Consider the following 22910-nt stretch of genomic DNA (forward strand, 5'->3'; position numbering starts at 1 on the left):
AACCCCTAACAGTGGCAAAGTGAGGTTGATGCCTAGGCCCTGTCTGGGGTTCTAACATTGGAGAAGGGGTGTGGTGGCTGGGAACGTGGCTGGGACCCCCAATGTCTGATCACGGAAGCCAGTTGCTTCCTGGTTTTATTTTTTTTTAATGGAGGTATCCTTCACTCAGAGACTCAGAACTGCTTGAGGTGAAGAACTCTTTGCCTTTTGAGGGGTCCAACCCGTTGTTGTTGTTGTTTCATGCCAAGGACGTTGAGAGGAATTGAACACGGGCCCTCGTGAAAACAAGGAGCCCTGTTCCACTCCCCACAAGTCGAACAGGATTTTGAGCACAGTTCCTCAGTGGGGCCCCACCTTCCATGCCATTGAAGGCGGGTGGCTCCGGTGTCAGGGGGCTGTGAACCTGCCCTGGTCTGAGTCAGAACCAGTCAGACTCTAAATGAGCTAACCAAGATGCTGAATCCACTGTGGGTTCAGACTGAATGCTTGTGTCTTCTGCCTGATTCCCCCCCGCACTGGCATTCTACCTGCAGATTGGGAATGGGTGCTTTGGAATGTCAGTGTCCAGTCCCACCACGGAGTAACACGTCTCAGCACTCATTCCTGGAAAATGACATCATCCACACCCATTTCTGCTGGCGAGGAGACCCTCTGAACTTCAAGTGTCGCTAATTTCTGCAGCAGGGGATAAAGGCAACTGCAGAGATCTGATAGGAAACCCCTTCTAAAGAATAATAGAATCACAGAATCATAGAAGAGTAGGGTTGGAAGGGGCCTATAAGACCTTCAAGTCCAACCCCCTGCTCAATGCAGGAATCCAAGCCAGAGCATCCCTGACCGATGGCTGTCCAGCCTCGTCTTGAATGCCTCCAGTGTGGGAGAGCCCATTACCTCCCTGGGGAATGGGTCCCATTGTCATCTTGCTCTAACAGTCAGGAAGTTTTTCCTGAGGTTCAGCTGGAATCTGGCTTCCTGCAGCTTGAGCCCATTATTCCGTGTCCTGCACTCTGGGATGATCGAGAAGAGATCCTGGCCTTCCTCCCTGTGACAGCCTTTCAAGTCCTTGAAGAGCACTATCCCATCTCCCCTCAGTCTTCTCTTCTCAAGGCTAAACATGCCCAGTTCTTTCAGTCTCTCCTCACAGGGCTTTGTTTCCAGTCCCCTGATCATCTTTGCTGCCCTCCTCTGAACCCTGTCCAGCTTGTCTGCATCCTTCTTAAAGTGCAGTGCCCAGAACTGGACACAGTACTCCAGATGAGGCCTAGACAGTGCTGAGTGGAGGGGAACTAGTACTTCCCGGGATTTGGAAGCTATGCTTCTATTAATGCAGCCCAACATAGCATTTGCCTTTTTTGCAGCCACATCACATTGTTGGCTCATAGCCTTGCGGTTGGTGCAATTACTGAATGACTTAATGTGGAGAAGGGGAAGAAATTATCTGTCTCCACAAAGAGACCAGACAGAGGCTTGGAATCATGGAGATACTGTAAGCATCCCTTTCCATGGCTGTGTAGGGTGGGTCAACAGGAGCCTTCAACACTGTTATGGGCCACCACAGACTATGGGAGGCACATCTGATGGTAGCACCAGGCATCCTCAAGCAGCTGTTGAGCCCCCAGTTCCGTAGAATATTCCACTGCTCCCACCTGATCTGAGCCTCTCTTCCAGCAGCTGGTGTCATTGTTTCCGGCAATGCCCCAGAAGATGGAACAACTCCCAGGGTGCTCTGTGTGTGTGTCTGGGGGGAATGACACCCACTGTTTTTGTAACAGCTCCTATTCTCTCCCTCACGCCCCTGCTACCCCAGACAAAGCCTTGGAAGTTGAGTCAACTCATAGGGTGTTGCCATAAACCTGGGCGGGCGGGGGCATGGTAGGAAGGGAGCCCACCAGATCACATTTTGCTTGGGGCTCCCCAAACCCCATTCAATCAGATGATCCCGTTTGCACTCTTCTGACTGAACCATGCCAGCCGTTCGGTACCAGTCATGGCTTTTGAGCATCCTGAACAACCTAAACTCACCCTCCCTGTCCTTGTTTTTTTAAAAGCAAGCTTCTAGTCCTTAAGGCTGTAGGGATCTGCTTGAAAGGGTGGGGATTCTTGGAAGCCCTGTGTTCATGTAGGAGTTTGGCAGGATTCCCTGTAACTGGGGAACATGGAGGGGTTGAGTGTAGGGAAGTCCGAGAATGTCATTTTTGCTTGCAAAAAACGCAGGCACACCCTGATCAAAACTCCCAAGCCATGTGTCTGCCAAAAGTATTTGCAAATTGTCAATCATGTGCTCAGGTTTGTCTCATTCATGACTCTGAGTTCAATTTGCACAAATTTCCTAATGTGCATAAAGTTCCTCAGTCTATGGAGGGAATGTGTGCAAATTAGGAGCTTTGCATAAACCTGAGGCAATTTTCTTCTCTTGTTCCATCACGGCTCGATTTGCGCACATTTCCTGTACGCAGAGCAATCAGCCATCACAAGCGCAATCGGGGTGCATGGGCATGGGACGGGTGGCCAGACAATGTTTGGAGAACCCAGTGATCTCGAATATGGCTCATTCGCCCATCCCTAGCATAATTCCCCATGTAGTTCTTTGCCACCTCCCCACAACAACTGGAATCATTTTAAGCCAACGGAACCCCCTTGGTGCAAATGCTCTCAATTTGCATCCTGCAAACTGGTGCAACAATTCAGTGTTCTTTCGTCCCTGCCAAATAACGGCTCCCTTCACAAGATATTTGTCGCTTCTGTTTCTTTGAATGCAGAGTCCATCCAGCCATGGGGAAGAAGATGTTTCTGACTGTAGGGGGTGTTTGGAAGGGCAATTCAGTGGGCAGGAGTGAAGAATGCTTAATCCCACCTTAGCTGAGCGAATTCTGGATGTTGATGAAAAATGGTCCCTTGCTGCAGTTGCAAGGTTGCAACTGGTGGAGAGCAAAAAAGTTAAGAGCAAACACCCCCTTCCAGGCAAGAATTCTGCTGAACACTGCCCCCCCCCCATTTGCCTTCCAAGGGGGAAAAAATGGTTATGTGATTTCCTCCTGCCCCCCCCCTAAAATTAAGTATCCCTTTTGGCTAATATCCAGGACAAAAAAAAACAAACAGTGAATGCTTCCCTTGCCACATCACCAAACCTTGCCTCATTTTGGGGGGGGGGGAAATGTTGGAGGCTGGCTGAAAACCAGGTGATTTAAATAAGAACCTATTTTATAAAATATTTGTTCATATTTGTTTGTTCATATTTGTGGGTTTGCTTGTAAGAAACGTTACCTGATCTAGATACAAAGGATGAGATGGTGAAAAAGTGAAGAGGGATGGTAGGTCATTTGAATAACATTTTTTGATCATTGAGAAAAGATTATTGCAGGGTAGTTTCTAAAAAAGAGAGAGGGAGACAGATAGACAGACAGACAGATTTCTCGTTTTAAAATAAATCCATGACGACCTCTCCCCCCATTGAAAACGAAACGTAAAATAATAAAAACCCATCCATCAAAATCATTCATTTTTTCGGCCAAATGCATTAACAATAAAAAATAATAATTAATAATAATTAATAATTACAGGATTATGCCTGCTGGCAAGATATGTACAGAAATATAACAATTGTTCCAGCCGAGTCCCTTGGCTCACAGAGACAGAACAGAATTGTGTGCTGTTGATGATTTCTGTTTTTAAGGGTTCCCCCGTGAGAGTCAAAAAAAGAAATCCATAGAAAGATTGTTGGAGGGGGGCAGAGGGGGCTACGCAGTCCCAAGTGGAAGATTCTCATTGAAGTTTCCATGACAGCCCGAAAAACCCTGTGATGGTGCTGGTGTTGGGGGGGTGTCAGGAATTTGGAGAACACTCAATGGGTCGCCTTCTTCTCCATCACGTCCCTTCAACGAAAATAAGCCAGCAAGCCCCCCTGAGATGGTGAGGGCAGCTGCCGTTCAGAGGACATTTCAGGGAGATTCTCATGCTGTTCACACATACAGGATGCCTGCAGTTAGCAAGGAGAAGCTGTGGGTTACATCCGGCCAGCCATTGGCCCACTGAAGTGTGTCTGCTCTGTCCCCCATGTGCCCGGCTGTGTAACCCAGAAGGAAGAGCATGGTGGCAAAGCACAGGTGGTTTTCAGTAAAAGCTGAACAGCGCATGCCAATGTCCTTTTACACTTTGCTTTGAGATAGAATGAGCACATGGGTTGTACTTACAAGGAAAGCACAATGTCAGAATTCTAGATGATGATGATTCGTAATAATTGGTTTATTTTTTTAGCTAGTATTGCCTTCAGGGATACGGCACAAAAATGGGAACAGCACGCTAGTGAGACACCCGCTTGCCTATGCATAAGAGGGAGGGTGTCGGATTTCCCACAATCCCCTCTACCTGCGGCAGGGGTGGGAGAAGCATGGCCCCCAACACGTTGCCAGGCTGCAAGTTCCATTGGCCAATGGTGAGGGATGATAGGACTTGGAGCCTGGCAACGTCTGGAAAGCCACATCCCTGCTGTGCCGCAAACTCCTGCCCATCTCTGAACATCCAGTGGGTTGGAGCCCCCCCCCCAGTATCCCTGAAGGTAATATTAGCCAGAGGGTTCAGGGATCTGCCAGAACGTGTGATCCTCAATTGGGAGGGGATCACTGGAAATTGGGCGCCCGCGTCGTGCAGATGGGAGATGCTTCCTGCTTTCGCAGATACGCCATTGGATACAACACCAAAAAGGTTTTGGGATTTTTTTAACAAGTAGCAAATTGCTCTGTTCTCAGGATGTGGTTCCTATACCTCTTGTTCTTCCTGCATAATTAGATTGAAATCAATTAGATTTGGGGGGCGGGAGGATCAAATCAAATGTGGCTGCTGAAGTCTACTCCTCCCCATCCATGGATTTCTGTTCCCAGAAACGGGCAGGGATGGTGGAATGCTCAGAGCACGTCTTTGCGAACGGTTCAGGGGTCTTTGCGGGGGAGGCCCCTGCCAGCTCTGTTGGCAAAAACAAGAACTGGGTGGAAGGTGGTTACGAATCCATCCATGTGTGTAGTCAAGGCCAGGAGCTGCTAAAGGGTTAACCCCACATCTCTGTCAATGAGCCAGACCTGGGGTGTCCACCCGCAGAACCTCTCTGCCTTTCCCGATCTTTATTTTGTTTCTTAAGGTTTTTAAAATGATGATGATTAACTGGAAGGCTGGCATGCTGCAAAATGTTACACCCCCCCGGCACCATCTTTTTGTGGGTCCCAAAGCTCATTTTTGGGTGTATTTTGGAGCTCAGACCCACCTCTGTCTTGGACTTAGGTTCTTGGGCAAGTGACTTTCTCCTAGCTCCGCCAGTTTGCCTTCTGGGAAATGGGTGTTCCATGACCAGCCATGCCCACCACAGCAGCCATTTTGCGAATGGACAAGCCCTGCCCCTGTGGCAGCCATTTTGTGAGAGCACCCACGGTATTCACTCGACATTCCAAGTGTGCCCATGGATCTCCCCACACATTGGGGCTAGATAGAAACATACAGAACGTGGGACCCTGGAACACTGGAATCTGCCTTTTTACTGAGTCCGTGTAGCTCAGTTCTGGCCACAAACAGACTCTGTAGGTTTTCAGACGGGGGTCTTTCCTAGCCCTACCTGGACACGCAGGGGACTGAACTCAGGACCTTCTGCGTGCAAAGTAGGTGCTTCACCGCTGAGCTATAGCCCTTCCCTTAGAAATAAAGGCTGTTTCCAGTCGTCATGGTTCTGAATAAAGGGGCTGATTGAGGCTGCTGCGTACTGAGTCAAACCATTGGCTGGTCTAGCTGAGCACTGCACACCCAGACTGGCAGCAGCACTCAGGAGTTTGGAGCTGAGAGAGAAGTTTTCATCACCTTCTACTTGAGCCTTCAAAATGGAGACACCAGGGGTAGAACCTGGGACTGTCTGCCTGCACAACAGGGGCTCTACCACTGAGGAACAGTCCCTGCTACTCACCCCAGCCTGACACCTTCCCTCTTGCCACCGATTTCCCCCTCTCCCCTCTTTGTAACAACATCCATCCCAATCTCCACAAGTACTTTCTGTGCCAGATGTCACAGCTGTCAATTTTTGTTTAATGGCAAGGAGATGACAGTGGTGGTGGAACAGGGGTGACAGGACGGGGCCCAGCAAGAACAAGAGGGGGTGCAGTCCACCCCCAAATTGTTAACGGGTTCAGATTTTTGGGTCCAGGACCTCCCAAATGGGCCTGGTTTGGGGCCTCATGGGAACGAGTTTTGTGCTGATGGCACTTACTTACGGGGGGTTGATGGGAAGTTGGACCAAGCAGGTTATCTTAGCGGTCTTATCTCAGGGGTTCGACCAGAGGGTGTGCAAAGTAGGACCCCTGGTGACCACGTTTGACATGTGTTGGAGGACAGGGGGGCAGTGGGAAAAGAGGTCGTCTGATCCGGCATGGCCTGCCATCTTGATGCTGGCTGTTGAGTTCACGGGGTCTGTTGCCACATACCTTTTGGCATTGCTCTGTGACCCTGTGAGGCCGTTGCAGCATGCTGTGTCAAATGCATTGATTGTATTGTGCTGGTAACTCCCCCCCCCCCCGCCCAAGTTCTTACAAAAAGGACAACACAGTTTCAAAGCTCCCCCTCTCTTGGTTCTTGGTCTGCAGAAACCATTGTCCCATTTAGATACCTCCCCCTCCCCACCTCTCCAAAGCATGGTCCAGAGTTCTCCTCATTGACATGATCAAAGGGCCACCTCTTGCAGTCCCTCCCCTGTAGAAACATAGGGCCGGCGGAAGAACGGGTCCCAAATATGTCCCATTATCCAGATGGCAGCACGTTGCATTGGTAATCATTACGTGCGGGGATCCAAAGGAAAAGTGGATCAGCTGATTTGGGCAGAGCAGTATCCTAGTCCTCTGTGTGTCTTTTCTGAAGCAACCGCCGAGCCGCGTGTTGTGGTCTCCCTGGACTATCAGGCCCCGATCCCAGCTGCCAGATGTATGGTTTCATAAGTCAAGAAATGTAATTTGGTCACCACAGTTAATGGTCCTCCATCCAAGAGGTTCAAAGCAACCCTGTTGAAGAACAAGGCCCCAAGGAGAAGAACTCACCCACCCTCTCCTCCCCACCACGATGCCTTCTGAGTCCCAATGACATCAAAAAGAATACAGGACAATCAGAAATTATTGGGAAAATGGAAATAAAAGAAACCACAGCTATATTTGGTCTACAAATTTTTGGTCTCTTTCTCTGTCCCATCCTTGCCCCCAGATTTTTGGGGGCAGGGGAAGGGTCTGGTTGGAACAGGTGATCTTGTTTTCTCAAACAAAACAGGAGCTGGGATAAGGAATCCACCTTTGTCCATCTGTCTGTGCCCCCCTTACCTTTACGCTGGTTTGTGGCTGGGTCTGCAGTTCAAAGATCATTTTAACTATACCCCTCCCCCAAAAAGCTGGATAAAGTATTTTGTTTTTGCTGATCCAGCAAGGAACAGTCTCCTCTTTGCTCTGTGATGTTCCTCTTCTCTTCTCTTCTCTCTCCCTCAGTCATTTTCCCACCCCATATTTTCCCAGCGGCTGCTGAAAGACACTCAGACTTGTCTTCTGCCTTCATGCTTGGGCTAGGAGGACAGAATAGTCCAAAACACAGGAGCCACCACGAAGAAGGCATCAGGGACTGTGAAGCTACGGCACGAATTGTTGCTGGTGAATATCGGTTCGGGAGATTCGTAGAGAGAATCATCTGGTTTGAGGAAAAAGGTGGGAGGAGAGCATGAGAGTTGGAACATTTCTCAAAATGTGTCAAGACTCTAAGCAAACGTTTTTTGAAAGCAGGGGCGTTGAACCTCAGATCCACCTGAGGCCACGTCTGGCCCAATGTGGGTCCCATTTTGGGACTCTGGGGTTTCCCACAAACCCCTCCCCTTCCCCACTCCCTGTCCGTCAACCACCGATCATTTCATGATTTCTCAGCGTTTGCGCCATTTCCCTCTCCCTGTCCCTTTCTAAAATATTGAACTGTCTTCTAATGCTTAGCTACTTAACCTCAGGGCCTTTCCCCCCTGAAGAAGGCCTAAAATAAGGGGGGGGGAGGGAGAAACAATTTGCAGCAATTTGCATTGTAGTAATGTTTTAACTCTGTGTCGTCCTGTTCGTAAATTTTGTTATCATTTCTGTTACAGCCCCCTAAAGAAGGCCTAAAATAAGAAAAAAGGCTGGAATGCATTGGGCTTCTTATAATAAATTCTATCTTTCTTAGGGGTGTACGGACTGTGTAAAATCCACTCTGTATGCATTTTGCAGATTGTCAGGAGCCTTTTGTTCCATCGTCTGCCCACAGATGGAAGGGAATATTTTTTTTTCATCGTGCAGAAAAATACGCAAATAATTACGCAAGTATTTACGTAAGTATTTACATAATTTTCTTTCGTACGTAATATTTAGCGTATTGTCCCCATTCCATTCGTTTCCTCAGCAGAACCGTACGTATATTCCTATGAATGTATATGTGTAAATTTTGGGAGTGACAAAAATCATCAGGAAGTCCACAGACTCTGTGTGGCCTGAGGGGGTCATTCTGCAGTGGATTCCGTGGGTTGGATTCTTAAAAATCCGAGCTCATTTTACTCTGTCTCAAATTTCTCCAGCATCCCTAATCTTTCTCTCCTTCTGTTTGCTTGGGGAAAGGGCTGGATGCGCCTGATCTTGTCTGATCTTGGAAGCTAAGCAGGGTCAGCCCTGATTAGTGCTTGGATGGGAAACTGCCAGGGAATCAGGCTTCCTGCATGGAGCAGGGGGTTGGACTCGATGGTCTTACAGGCCCCTTCCAACCCTACTGTTCTAGGATTCTATGATACTATGATCTTATATGACCCCCAACTTAATTTCATGGAACCCTTCGAAACAGCCCACAATCTGGATGCAGCAGGCCTGCGTTTGACCTCCAGACCCCCCTGTCTAGGAAGTGCTTCCTCTTCCATTTTATGTACCTGTGTATGTGCCAACATGGTGTAGTGGTTAGAGTCTCTGACTAGGACTGGGAAGACCCAAGTTCAAATCCCCACTGAGCCAGGAAGCTCCCTGGTTGGCTTTGGGCCAATCTCTGTCTCTCTTGGCAGTTGTAGCCCTGACGTAACGCAGCCATGTCAGGGCCGCAAACACCACCAACGTTTTGCTCTGGCCCCACCTACGACTGGCCACGCCGTCGACGCTTTTCCCGCAGGTCAACAGCTCTGAAATGGAACAGTTTTCATGGCCTGGAATCAAAAGCAACATTTGCAAGAAGCGCATCGTGGCTTTCTGCAATCTGGTGGGTTTCCGTATCGCAACCTGGTGCCATGGTCCCAGGTGTCATGCTGCTGCCAAAGTCATCCTCAGAGGAAGATCCAGAACCATCAGAGCCAGTTGGCCCCACAGGAGACCCTAGCACAAGCCAAGAGTGTCCGGGATCCTCAGGGGGGCTGCCTTTGAATCTGCCTCTTAGAGAGGTGGAGAGTTTGGCTTCGGAGGCAGAAGAAGATGCTGAGACTGGCGCCTTAAGGACAGGACAGTTGCCAGGCGAAGGCATGCACTTGTGTACTGAAGAGGGCTCCTCATGAGCTGGGCCCTCCTTGTGAGGAGGACATCTGACAAGCCTCTAGCAGGAAGCAGCTGAGCATTGGGTGGGGTTTAGCTAGATCACCTCTCGCGGGGAATTGGGGGGCTGCGGGAAGCGCCTCTGCTCCTCCCAGGGCCTGCTACCTCGCCTCCTGCGCCTGGCCTTGCGACGGATGCTCCGTGCTACCGACCCTGGAGCGTCCCTTGACCCTGCTTCTGAGCCGAGTAACGTACCGGACCGGTTTACAGCGTCTGACCTCTTGCCTGTTCCCTTGACCGCTCCTGCTGTTCCCTGAGCATTGCTGGCCTGCCTGTGGTCTGACTCCTGCCTGGACTTTGACCACTCTTGCCTGAGCCTCCTCAGGCTGAAATCTGTGTGCTTGACTGTTTGCTCGCCAAATGGACACTTCTCCATGAACATGGCAGCTGGCCCACACTGCGTCTTCTGTCAGTGCCTGGAAGGGGCAAAAGGCCAAGGAGACAGGGCAGCCCATGGACAGGATCAGAAGTCACCCTTTGCTGGCTTTCTGCCTCGGCTTCTCCCAGACAGGGCTCCATTTCAAAATATAGAGGAGGTATCTTGCAAGATGGACTGAAGCCAGACACCAGAGCTGCCAACTGCTTCGAACGCCAGCAACACCTCCAGGGACCTGGCATGCTTTGGGGTTGTTGTGGGTTTTTTGTCTTTTGTTTGGCCCGACCTGCAGTCAGCACAATGCTCTGGAGGTCAAAGAGCAATTGCTTCAGAACGATCCCATAATCCCATTTCCAAAAGGCCCCCTAATCAGCCAGTGATGCAAAGTGCCTTCAAGGGAATCCGCTAAATTACAATGAAAGCCGTTTTAATGCTGTTCCCCCAGCTCTGCTCCTCTTAAGTTTATTACTGGATTAAGGGCGGTTTTGGCAGAAGCACAGCCAGGGGAGAGGGGGGAAAGAGAGGAAAAATCTCGACAGTAAAATTCAGAGATGCAAACCCTTCTCTGTGCTTGATCCCTACTCCTCCATGCATACACTCCCAGTATTATTATTACGACCAACTATAGCATTATTACGAGCAATAACAGCATTAGTACTAGAGACAATAGTATCATTACTGAAAACATAGGGGAGAATCCAATGGGATGCTTAGGCTTCCACCAATTCTCTTACACCCCACCAATTTTGTGTGCAAGCGCCCCAGAAGTGCTGAATTCTGGGGTGCAAAATCATTGTGCAATTTAGCACTTCTGGGGCAAACAGACATGAGCAGAAATGCTCGTTTCTGGCAGGAGGCAGGTCGGTGGAGTTCGGCTTAGTGGTTAAGACGCTGAACTGCAGACCGGAAGGTCGGCAGGACAGCAGTTCGAGACCCGAGTGCCGCGTGACGGAGTGAGCTCCCATCTTCAGTCTCAGCTCCTGCCAACCTAGCAGTTCGAAAGCAAGGAATTGCAAGTAGATAAATAGGTACCGCTTTGGCGGGAAAAGTAACAGCGTTCCGTGCGCCTTGGTGTTCAGTCATGCGGGCCACATGGCCACAGAAGCGTCTTTGGACAGCGCTGGCTCTTCGGCTTAGAAATGGAGATGAGCACCACACCCTAGAGTCGGACACGGCTGGTTGGGGACACCTTTACCTTTTTACTTTATCACTTACAGAAGGGAATTGGCGGGCGGGAAGGAACAGGCAAGGGTGTAAGCCCCCCATTCGATTTTGCCCATAGGAAGCTCCCTTAAATTGTGTCAGACCCTTCGTCCATCTAGACCAATATTGTCGGCACTGATCGACAGCAGCTCTCTAGGGTTTCAGGCAGGATTATTTCCTAGCCCCATCTTGAGAAGCCAAGGATCATACTGGGATGTTCTGAATGCAGAACAGGAGGGGGGGGTGTCTACCACTGACTTACATCCCAAATAGTATTACTAGCGTTTCAGTAGTGGGCGGGGCCAAAGGAAAAGGGGTGGGACCTAAGAATACCAGGTCATTTTAGCTTAAAACCCTGATTGCCAGTCACTAAGCCTTAGGAGAGACCTTTTAGAATGGGGGAAAATCTTCACAAAAGCCAGGAAACCACCCAATGACCGGTGGCTGGGGGGAAGGGTGTGGGGCCAGGTGAAGGGGGCATGGCCATTTGGAAAACCCCAGATGGCCAGCTAGGGAGGTCAGGAGTCCTGGACTTGGCCCCTTGGCCTCAGGTTCTGGATTTGGCCCTCTGGTCTATCAGAATGCTGATGGTCTATGCAGTTCAGTTGATCCAGCTTCTGCTGATGAACTGGTTTTGTTTATATGTGCTATAACATCAGGGCTCTGTCTAAGCATGCCTTTATGCTCATGAGAAACCCTTCCCCACCCAGTTCAGGAACGGCAGATTGGGGAAACGGTACCAGATGTGGAGCAGAAGGCTGCAGCAGGCACATGAGAACTTAAGAAGAGCCCTGCTGGATCAGAAGAAAGGCCTGCCTAGTCCGGCATTCTGTTCACACAGTGGCCAACTAGCTGCCCACAAGCAGGACACGACTGCAGCAGCACCCTCCCACCCATGTTCCCCAGCAACTGGTATGACAAAGCATACCACCCTGATCTTGGAGGTAATATATAGCCAGCAGGCCTAGCAGCCATTGATGGCCTTCTCCTCCAGGACGCTGGCCTGTGATGGGCCTGAAGTTCCTCACCCCTGTTCTAGTATTATGAGAGAGGGAGAAACATTTCTCCCTATCCACTTTCTCCACATACTTTTGTACACATAATTTTGTTCAGGTAGAGGGAATCAGCGCACAGCGGTTATACTGCCTTGTGTGAGCAGAAACTCTTTCCTGCTATTGCAAAACTTCCCTTAGATACAACCCATAATACTTTTAAAACTCTGAACAAAACAACCCAGAGTGTAAAAAACACACACACAAAAACCACATTGAGTACACTTTTGTTTGTGAAGAGTTCTTGTTTTCTTTTAAAGCCAGCTAAATCGCACACGCGCACACATGAAAGCAAAAGAAAAAAAAGGAAAGAAAAAAGTCAACCTCCTTTTTTGACTCTGACATTTCTGGCTACTTACACACTCCCTGGGAAGAACTGTGGCCAAACGCTAATTACCAGTTAACAGGAGGAAAAAATAATTAATTTGTGTTTTCTTTTTCTTTTTTACCCCTACAGCTGCGCTATTTGATTCTAAAAAATAGCCCCTGTACAGAGCGAGCTTGAAGTTGTTGTTGTTGTTTTACTGAAATAAAATAAAATAATTTGCTCTCTTTTCTGCCGATCAAAACAAAGCCAGCCAGGAATTTACCCTGTGGGCTTATGTACAAGTCATCAATCTAGATTTCTTTTTCCTCCATTTAAAAAACAAGCCCAAAGTAGAACCAAGCATAATTTGTTGGAAATATGAGTGCCCCTGGGCACTTTTCACATGCCCCCCCCCAAGCTACAGGTGGCATTTCAGCCATTTCTAAGGAAACAAAAGGTTAAAGTTAATTGAAAAGGTCAGTGTCTAATGTGCCTTTAACTTATTTGATCTTAAGGACATAATGTAAAAGGAAGGATGATTATTCCACTTTCCCTTGAAAATATTTTTAATTATTATTATGAACACGGAAAAAACACACAACATGCAAATTATTCCTGGTAGATTTTCATATTCCCCCTAACAGCAAACTTGCGTGGTTGAGTGCCCATCAATTTGAAAGCAAAACGGGCTACTCCCCAAATAAGGGAGAGGTTTCTACAGATTTGGGGGACTTCCTAGGTATGCAGAAGTATATACATTTGTAAATGAAAAGAAAAAAAAAATATAAATTCAGCCAGAGAAGGATCTGTGAGTTTCCAGGATGTATGGAATCTTGAGGTGATAGTGGAGAGAAAGTGGGAGAGAAATCAAAGTGGAGAGAAAGCAAACTGGAGAGAAAGTAGAAGAGAAAGCAAACTGGAAGTACAGGCCACTTGTCTGATATTCTATAACCCCCTTTGGTGCTTTTGTTACTTTGGGTTCAGCATCAGCATTTTGTGGAACAAACCAGAAATTAATTTCCAATTAATTTCCAAATTAATTTCCAGGGGAAATTAATTTCCACTGGCCACTGGTATACCAAGATCTGCCGGGCAACCCATGACTCGGCAAAATTCCACCTGGCTCCACCCCCTGATCAGTCAATACCTACAACTGGCTCCACCCACTGTTCAGTACTTCTAAAGTCTGCCAGCACTGAGATCCATGTATACCACCCAGACGACAAGGTACCACATGAGTCTCTGAGACCTCTAGATGACTTGCGCGAACAAGAGAGTCATCTCGGCAGTGAAAGGGACAGAGAACCTGTCTGGCTAGGAACATCGGAAGCTGAGTTAAGATTCTAGTCCTCATTGTTCTGAATAAAGTGCCAATTTAAATCAGAACAAAGGGAGCTGCCTCATACTGAGTCAGACCCTTGGTCCATCAAACTCAGTATTGTTGACACTGAGCGGCAGCAGTTCTCCGGGGATTCAGGTAGGGGTGTACGAAACCCACTTACTGTTCTGTCCGGGCATCTGCGGGGGAGGGAGGCGATCCGTCCCTCCCCCTGGAATCCTGCCTGGCTGGCGCCGCTCTGTGGTGAGTCCACGGAGCCACCAGCCGGGGCCGCCCTCAGCCGGATTTCCGTCCGCTGCCGGGCTGCAGCCGCAAATGGCATCTGGCGTAGGGGACGCCATTTGCGTCCCTGCCCTTGGCCGTGATTGGCTACGTAAATATTTACATAGCCAATCATGGCCAAGGGCAGGGACGCAAATGGTGTCTGCTATGCCAGACGCCATTTTGTTCCACAGCCCAGCAGCGGATGGTTGCGGAACGAAGACAACGATCCGGACCAGCCGCCGCCAGGTAGGTTCCATCCCAGAGGGATTTCTGGGGGTGGCGAGGGGGTAGTCCATTCCGCTACGGACTCTGAGGAGTTGGATTGGAGTCCGTGGCAGATTTCGCCGCCAACCCTAGTTTCAGGCAGGATTCTTTCCTGACCCTCCCTGGAGATGCTGCCAGAGATCGAATTTGCATGCAAAGCTGGGGCTCTACCATGGCCACCCGACGGTCCATTGGTTGGGGCACCCTGGCTCTGAAACGTTCTCCCCAGAAAGGTTCACTTGGCAGCCAGTTTGTTTTCTTTTGGGTGCCAGGCAGAAATCTTTTTTTCTTTTTAAGGTACCTTTTGACATTTGAGAACAGGGTTGGTAACCTTCTGCTGTCGGCCTCTTTTCAAATGCTGCCTGCAAGCCATCAGACCTCTGGGAAGAACAATTTTTCTCTGCCCCAGCAGCCCACTGGGTAGAGAGAAACGGGGAAGAGAGAGAGAGAGAGAGAGAGAGAGAGATTTTGGCCTTTTCTCACTTGTAAGCCTTGTTCTATTTTTAATGTTGTTCTGTTATATTTCTTTGGTCTCAACAGTGGGGAAATAAATGTTAAATAAATGAACAGGAGCATCTTGATGATGGCAAAGCTGGGGGTAGCAATGGCCAAATCACCGCGCAATCCTATCCATGTCTTCTCAGAAGTACATCCCATGGAGTTCCATGGCGCTTACTCCCAAGTAGGCTGGTCTAAGATTGCAGCCTGACAACACTTTTCTCTACATGTCTCCTCAGAAGTAGGGATGGGCTGATCTCTCCGTTTTGCTTTCTCCCCCATTCAGGTTTTGCTTTTGTTTCTAATCTAAAAATATTTCTGAAGACAAAATTTGCAAATGTTGGTAAATTCTGAAAAACACACGTGTGAGCCAGATAAAATGCTGGGCAGAAAACAACAGCATGAAATTTAATAGGGAGAAATGCCAAGTTCTGCACGTAGGAAAAAGAAACCAAATGTGCAGTTACAAGATGGGGGATATTTGGCTCAAGAATACTACAAGGATCTTGGAATTGTTGTATATCACAAGCTGAATATGAGCCAACAATGTGAGGTGGCTGCAAAAAAGGCAAATGCTATTTGGGGCTGCATTAATAGAAGTATAGCTTCCAAATCCCAGGAAGTCCTAGTTCCCCTCTACTCAGCACTGGTTAGGCCTCACCTGGAGTACTGTGCCCAGTTCTGGGTGCCTCACTTCAAGAAGGATGCAGACAAGCTGGAGAGGGTTCAGAGGAGGGCAACAAAGATGATCAGGGGACTGGAAACAAAGCCCTGTGAGGAGAGACTGAAAGAACTGGGCATGTTTAGCCTTGAGAAGAGAAGACTGAGGGGAGATAGGATAGCACGTGCTCCAAGGACTTGAAAGGTTGTCCCAGAGAGGAAGGCCAGGATCTCTTCTCGATCATCCCAGAGTGCAGGACATGGAATAATGGGCTCAAGTGACAGGGATCCAGATTCCGGCTGAACATCAGGAGAAACCTCGTGGCTGTTAGAGCAATATGACAATGGAACCGATTCCCTAGGGAAGTGGTGGGCTCTCCCACGCTGGAGGCGTTCAAGACGAGGCTGGACAGCCACCTGTCAGGGATGCTCTGACTTGGATTCCTGCACTGAGCAGGAGGTTGGACTACAGGGTCTTATAGGCCCGTTTCAACCCTACTATTCTGTGATTCTATGATTCTCTCCCATGTACATCAGCCAAATTTGATAGGTACAGCTATTCCCAGCACGGGGGGCAGGGGGGGGGGAAGTGTGTCATCCCTGCCTGTGCCAGGTGGCTCTCAAAAATGAAGAGCCAGTCAGAAAAAAGAATCTGGCAACCCTAAATCAGCAGCACAACGTGGCTGAACACAAGAGGGCTTCAAAGCAAGACTTTTCAGAATGAAGCCAGGGTTAGGGAACCGGGTCCCAGTGGAAGATGGTGGCTCTGATGTCCATGGGGCGGTGAATCCACTCTGGGTTTCAGTCACAACTCTAAAGGAGTGATCCAAGGTGCCAAACCTTTTCTGAAAATTGGGTTCAGTGCCTTGGACAGCTTCTGTAGCATTCTGACAGGTTCTGACTGAAACCCAGAGCAGATTCACACACCCCACGGACTTTGGAGTCACCAGCCTCCTCTGCCTGGTACCCTCCAGATGTTTGGGGCAACAGCTTCCATAATCCCTGACCAGTGGACATGCTGTCTGATGGGAGATGTCATCTGAAACACCATGTTGCCTAGCACTGAACAAAGCTCTCCAAGCCCCCTGCCTGGACAGAAGAATCAGTCTGTTTCCATTTCTCCCACTCTGTCCTGTCCTATGGAGTTTTGCTAAGTCCTTCGTTAAAAATCAAACTGAATGAAATTCTCCCCTATGGGGTTTAGTCCCAAGTAAATGGATGGTATAGACGTGCACCCTTAAGGATGAAATCCTATGCATGTTTAGACAGAAAAAAAGTCCTTCAATTCCCATGGCTGGCTGGGGCACGCTGGGAGTTGTAGGAACTTTTTCTGTGTAAACATGCATAGGATTTCTCCCTGAGTCTATTTCTGATCTGTTGTCATTTTTGCTTGTGTCTATCCAACCTCCGGACTGTTGGTTTTTTTTACTTTCCAGAATTTTATGCACATTTAGTCATAGAAAATCTAAGTAAAATTAGAAAAACACCAGCCGAAAATGCACATTTCCCCCATAGGCTAAAGCATGAAAATGTGCATTTGGGGGGGATTTCCAAGTGCAAATTTGCACAAATGTGAATTTGGGAAATAGGGAAAAATCCAATTCTGTCAATGAGCAGACGATGGAATGAAAGGCGCCTGGCAACCTGCAAAACACAGATGGAATGGATTTTACAAACTCCGTACATCCTTACCCATGAGTGTTTCAATCCCAGTCCATTCCGCTCCTGTTTCCACGCTAACCTCTACATGTGTGCTTTTAAAAACACAAACACAAGGAAGTGCAGAAGCCAGGAGATAACCTAAGTTTCGATCCATACATTTTGTCCAGGAAATGTCAAGCATTGGAATTCCTGAAACATCCCTAGCTTTCTGTGTGTCTCCCTGTGTGTACACGTTACTCACTTGTTGGTCGAACGTACACCTTCAGCTTTAAGCAGGGTTTGTCAACCAGGTTCGGTGGGGTCGCCGCTGCAAAAAACACAAACGGAGGGGCGGGGGGAAGAGAAAGGGAGAGTCACATTGAAGAAAAACACATCCTTTCCATATTAGGTTTATACGTTGCACATTTGCTAAGCATCCAGGAATGGAATGCAGATTAAAATCTCCTCCTGAGAATTCTTCCCTCAATTTTGGAGCTCCAAGTTATCCCATCTCTTCCCCCCCCCCCCTGCCAACCGGGGCCTATCTATTAAGTAACCTCCCTTGCTTTTTCTTTTTTCTTTTTAAATTTCCAGATTTTGTACAGCCTGCCGTGCACATTCTGAGCCTGGGAATTTGATTTCAGTAACAGACCTGCATTTATTTATTTTTTAAAAGCGAAACAAAGCAAGCAAGGGCTCTTAATAGATTGGATGCCCCTTGAAAGAAAGTTGAGTTTAGGGTGAAATCTCATGCACATTTAGACAGAAAGTTCTACTGCTGGGAATGATAGGCATTGTAGGACTTCTTTCTGTCTAAACATGCATAGGCTTGCACCCTTAGACAGGGATGAAACTGTCTATTTCTGTTTCTCTCAGTTTCTCATTTTTATAGTCTTAAGTTTGGTTCACTCCAAACTTTGAGGATTTTTTAACAGAATGTTCACACAGACAGTGATGAGCATTTTTGTACCCATTTCTCCCAATACATGCACTTTTGCATGTATTTTTGCCTTAAAAATGCCATCACATTTTTCGCAAGCCAATTCCCGAACACAATGCATTTTTCGGAACGCTATTTTCCCCAATATGTGCATCTTTTTTAAAAAAAAAATGGGGAACTCCGTTGCAACATTCAGAGGAGTGCAATTTTCCAAGGATAATTTTTTGTTTGTTTGCACAGAGATTTGGAAGTGCAGAATTTGTTCAATTCATAGAAATGTGGACAAATTTCTCCCCCATTCCTACTTCAGGTTACCCAAAGCTCTCTTCATTTCAGCAGACCAATTCAGATGGGGAAGAATCCTGTTGTGGCTGCCATCTTTAAGCAATTGGGAGCCAGAAAGTTTTGCTCACCTACTCCAAATCACCCAGAGATCTACCAGCAGATTCCAAATGATTTTCTGCCCACCCCTGTTCTACATAACCAACATCCAGGCGTGCATTGATAAAATGCTCCCCCTGCAAAGGAAATCTTGACTCAGCTGTACACATGATGGTGTGAAAATACTTTTTCAATGCTGCTTGGAGTACACAAAGCAGCAGAACATGACAGAAACAGAATCTCAGTCCAATCATGCTTAAGAATCACAGCTGGATAGCCTTTCAGCAGCTATATACCTTCAATATACCCACAACCACAGATGTCCTAAGAAGCTTAAAGGTATACAGATGCTCCCGCCCAGTTCCTTTAGCTGGATGCTGGTGTCTCCTTTTTCCAAACCCTGTCTTTGATCAGGCCCCGAAACGGATGTCAGAAGTTGTCTGACCCCCACGCAGGATGCTTTCTCAGTCCCGGACATCTTCAGACATGTTTGGATTTCCTGCAATAAAAACCTGCCAAGCCAAATGATACGCTTTGAAAGACTCCCTCTGCCCAGGCGGGCGTGAGATGCACGTCATGAGAGAGTCCAAAGGCTCAGTTTGTTTGAGAGAGAGAGGAAAAGTTTGTAATTAAAAGCAGGGCTGGGTGGGAACAATTGGGGGTGTGAAATCGTCTGGATTAGGATGGGAAGTTCGGCTGAGAAAAGGGGGCAAAAAAAAAATGTTTGGGGAGGGGGAAGGGGGAAGAAGGGATGATGTTTGACAAGGTGGATTTTTAGCCTGCTCCGAAACGGATCAGGTTTGACAGTCCGATTCTCGGCAGGCCAGGGGATATCCTGTTTTAAGAAAAGGCCGACGCTTCCTATCCGTGCAAATGTCATCTAAGATGAATGTTAGGGCCGCATCTAAACACCGATTAATTCTGATTTTTCCCCAGGGGCCTGTAGATCTAAGCATGCCCCTCCCTTCTGTAATTCACCCCTTTCTCCCGTCTGGTCCACTCTCCTTACTCAAGAATTGCTTTTAAGGAGGAAAAAAGAATAATAAAAAGATGTGGTGTAGCTTGAAAACAGAAGAACAATCTCCCCCCTTAAAAAAAGCTTTGTTGGTCAGAACAACTGTTCTTCTTACTTCACATGCATCCTCCAGATGTGGAGTGATCCAGTTGGTTTAGGATTTCTTCGCACCACATGTTTTTAATCTGCTTGTATTTTCCCCCATTTTATGCATTTTCGGTACATCCCCCCGCAATTTCCCAGAAGTGGGACAAATTTTTAAAGGGGTTTATCTCCTATGTGCCCTGGGGATACATAGCCCTTTGGAAATTTCTTTTTAGTTACAAATAGGCAAGTTAAATTAAATGGTAGGCAGAGGAGAAGGAGAAGGGTATTTCAACAGCAGCAACTTTTCCCAAGCCAAGAGCATACAAGTGTTGCATTTTGCACAGGCGCAATTCTCTTTCCCTGGATCCATTCAAAATGTAGAACCAGTCCTTCTCCCTTGCACATCTATCTTAGGGATGTTGCGGGCGCCCGATTCAGTCTGGGAATCCGGTGGAACCACCCCTGCCCACACCACTGAGCCCCTGCTTCCCCCTTTCCTCGCTCGGCGAATATCCTGCACTCACCCCCGCAGACTTGTTGAGCTTCGCGGTTGCCATTTTTGAGAAATAAAATGGCTATCGCAAATTTGCACATATGCAAAAATGCTCATTTTTGCAAATGTGCACTTTTGCATATTCATAGATGCGCATTTTACGAATGCTCATTTTGCGTAAGCGTGAAATGTGCATTTTTGCAAAAATGCACATTTCTCTCTCACACAAATATGCGCATTCACAAAAATGCACATTTTCATGCATACAAAAATGTGCGCTTTTTTGTGATTGCCATTTTGTTTTCCCAAAGAATGGCAACTGCGGAGCTCAATGAGGCCGCTGGGGTGAGTGTGGGCTGCTCGCCAAGTGTGGGAGGGGCTTGAGCTTGGTCCGGGGACTGGTGAGTGGGGGCAGGGGCTGGGTGGGTGTCCAGAGAACCCGGACAGGGGTGAGTTTGCACATCCCTAATATATTGTAGCAGAACGAATGAACAACACCTTGTGAACAACACCAAACTAGGACTGAGTGAGCATGTTTGCGTCTTTCCTGCAGTCCTGTGTGTTCTTGCAACCAAAGGAACATTCCTCTATTTACCCCTTCATTAAAACCACACTTGTTTCGTTATTCATCTGTTCTTCTTGTCATTTGTTCATGTGCTTGTGTGTGTGTGTTTTTGCTACGATCTGTGGAGCAGACATCAGATGCTCTCTCAGTGGCTGTCTCCTGCTGTTCGCCTTTTTGTTTCCCCAGAATGCTTGGATGCTGTGTCAACACTGGGCATTTGGGGTTGGGGGACAACTGCAGGTGCCAGGAAAAAGCTGGTGCCTGCAGCCCCATTCCTATGGGGTAAAAGCCATGCTCCAGAAAGTTGCCATGCCCAAGGCATTCTGAGAAAACAAAATGGTGGACAGCAGGACAGCATGTCTGCTCCCACTGGAGAAGGTGAACTCTGAATGGGTGATGAATGGGGGAGTAGTAAAAACATCCCCCATGAATACTCATTTGTTGGTCCTGGCATTGTTTTCGCAACAAATTAAAACTGAAGAGAGCGGGTGGGCCCAGTTCAGCTCAACGATGCCTCTGTTACAAAACTTAATCACATCGCTATTTTGAAGCTGTGTTCCATACTTGCCACATCTCCTTGTCTTCCAATCCCATTCCAGTCCCAAATCACAACCCAGCCAAAGTTTCAAAACCCCCACTGTTTTCACTCGGAGAGGTTTTCGAGTGCCACTGACAGTGCTGGGGGGCTGGGTTCCATTTTGGTGAAGCTCTCTGGGGCTGCAAAAATACCTGCATATTGTTGCTTATACCTCTCAGACTGCCAGGAACTGAGCCATGGAAGAGGCATTTTGACTTTTTAGCCTGGGAAAAGACCTGTGTGAAAGCCAGGAAGCTAGAAATGGGCAAACAAGTGATCTTCAAGATCGCCAGATTGTCCGAACAATGTCTTGGCAGGTTCTCCAAACATCACCTCGTGTCCGATCCATGCATGCGTTTGCGATCACTGCTCACTCTGCACGAACGGGAATCATGTGCAAATCAAGCACCGAGCCAATGGGAGATTTGTGCAAAGCTCCCCAGAGTCACCTGAATTGCCCCAAATTTGGGCAAATTTCCTTCGTAGGGTAAAGTGGGGCAGATGTGGTCTCCTAATGAAATCGGCGCAAATCCAAATTGAACTGGGAAGTGGGGATGAGACAAGCACGAGCATGTGTCTGATAAATTGCGAGTATTTTCCGCAGACACGGAGCTTCAAGTGGGGCATGCTTGCATGTTTTGCGAGCAAAACCGAAATTCTCCCATAGCCCTAGTCTTGAAGTGTTTGGCAGAGGAGATGAACTTTAGCAAAGGGCTTTTATTTGGCTGTACAGCTGAGCTCTGCCACACCCTATGCTGATTCAAAGATCTCGTTTATTTCATTTATTTGAAACGGTAGATTGCGTAGGCCCCCTTTGAGTGTAGAACCCTTGGCTGCATTTAGAAACCTGTAAGCAAATGGGCGAGAGAAGGCACGGTGGAAGCCGTGCACTGTGCAAATGTTTCCTTGCAGGAGATATCTTGTTTCTTCCTGGAGAACGGATTTCTGCAGTGTGGACATGGTTCCCAGTGCGACAATACGAGGTGTCCGATGGCAGCTGCTCCCAGGGCCTTACAATATTGTTCCCAGTGGCTTGCTGAGATATTGAGAGGCAACGATGTGACAGCTTGGTTTTAATTCCCCCTCCTGCCCACCACTCCCTTCCCATCGATTCACACCCACCTCTCTCTCCCAGGGAGAGGAGCGACATTGTCTTGGGACAAGAAAGCGGACAATGTTGCCGTGACGCCGCCTTTCATCGGGGCCAAAGAGTGCCTCTCAACAGGACCTGTGGACAACGAAGCAAGCCCTCATTTGCCTAGCCGCACCCCTTCATCTGCATCTCCCCCCCCTCCCCTGGGATTGGTTTCCCAGAGCGATGGTAAACTGCGAAAGAACTGGCCTTTAGAAATAGAACAAGCTGGAACTGCTACTGTTTGTCATTCCTTTCTCCATTCTTCCAGTGCTCAGACAGCATCCCATGGCCATACAGTCCTCACTGGGGGTTTTATTTGGGGAGGGGGGCTTCCATCTCAGGATCCTTGGCTTTAAAGATTTGGGGGGTATTTCTGCAAAACTTGGGGTCCCCCCCAAACCTGCTGAAACCTTCTTCTTGTGCCTGGGTGGTACTGTTTTGGCTGCATGAGGAGCAGGCAGAAAGACGATGGTTTTATGCAAATGTTGGATTGATTTCGTATTTGGCCCAGTTTATCTAGACTTGCCCT

The 22910-nt window shown here is 48.1% G+C and overlaps 1 protein-coding gene across 5 annotated transcripts in view; it reads right to left on the minus strand.

The window, feature by feature from the left end:
- Positions 1-7049: 7049 nt before the first annotated feature.
- EFNA2 (ephrin A2) overlaps positions 7050-22910 on the minus strand; it is a 277009-nt gene continuing 261148 nt past the window's right edge. For all 5 annotated transcript variants that reach the window (XM_084825789.1, XM_084825788.1, XM_084825787.1 and 2 more), the window contains 2 exons: positions 17451-17516; positions 7050-7692 (listed from right to left, as the gene is read on the minus strand). In XM_084825789.1, coding sequence (XP_084681915.1) covers positions 7571-7692; positions 17451-17516 — 188 coding nt within the window. In that variant the 3' untranslated portion in view covers positions 7050-7570. The remainder of the gene's footprint in view (positions 7693-17450; positions 17517-22910) is intronic.

Source organism: Heloderma suspectum, chromosome Z (assembly GCF_057233095.1).
Source record: "Heloderma suspectum isolate Gila_16-S chromosome Z, 16-S_ref, whole genome shotgun sequence".
In the NCBI taxonomy this organism is placed as follows: domain Eukaryota; kingdom Metazoa; phylum Chordata; class Lepidosauria; order Squamata; family Helodermatidae; genus Heloderma; species Heloderma suspectum.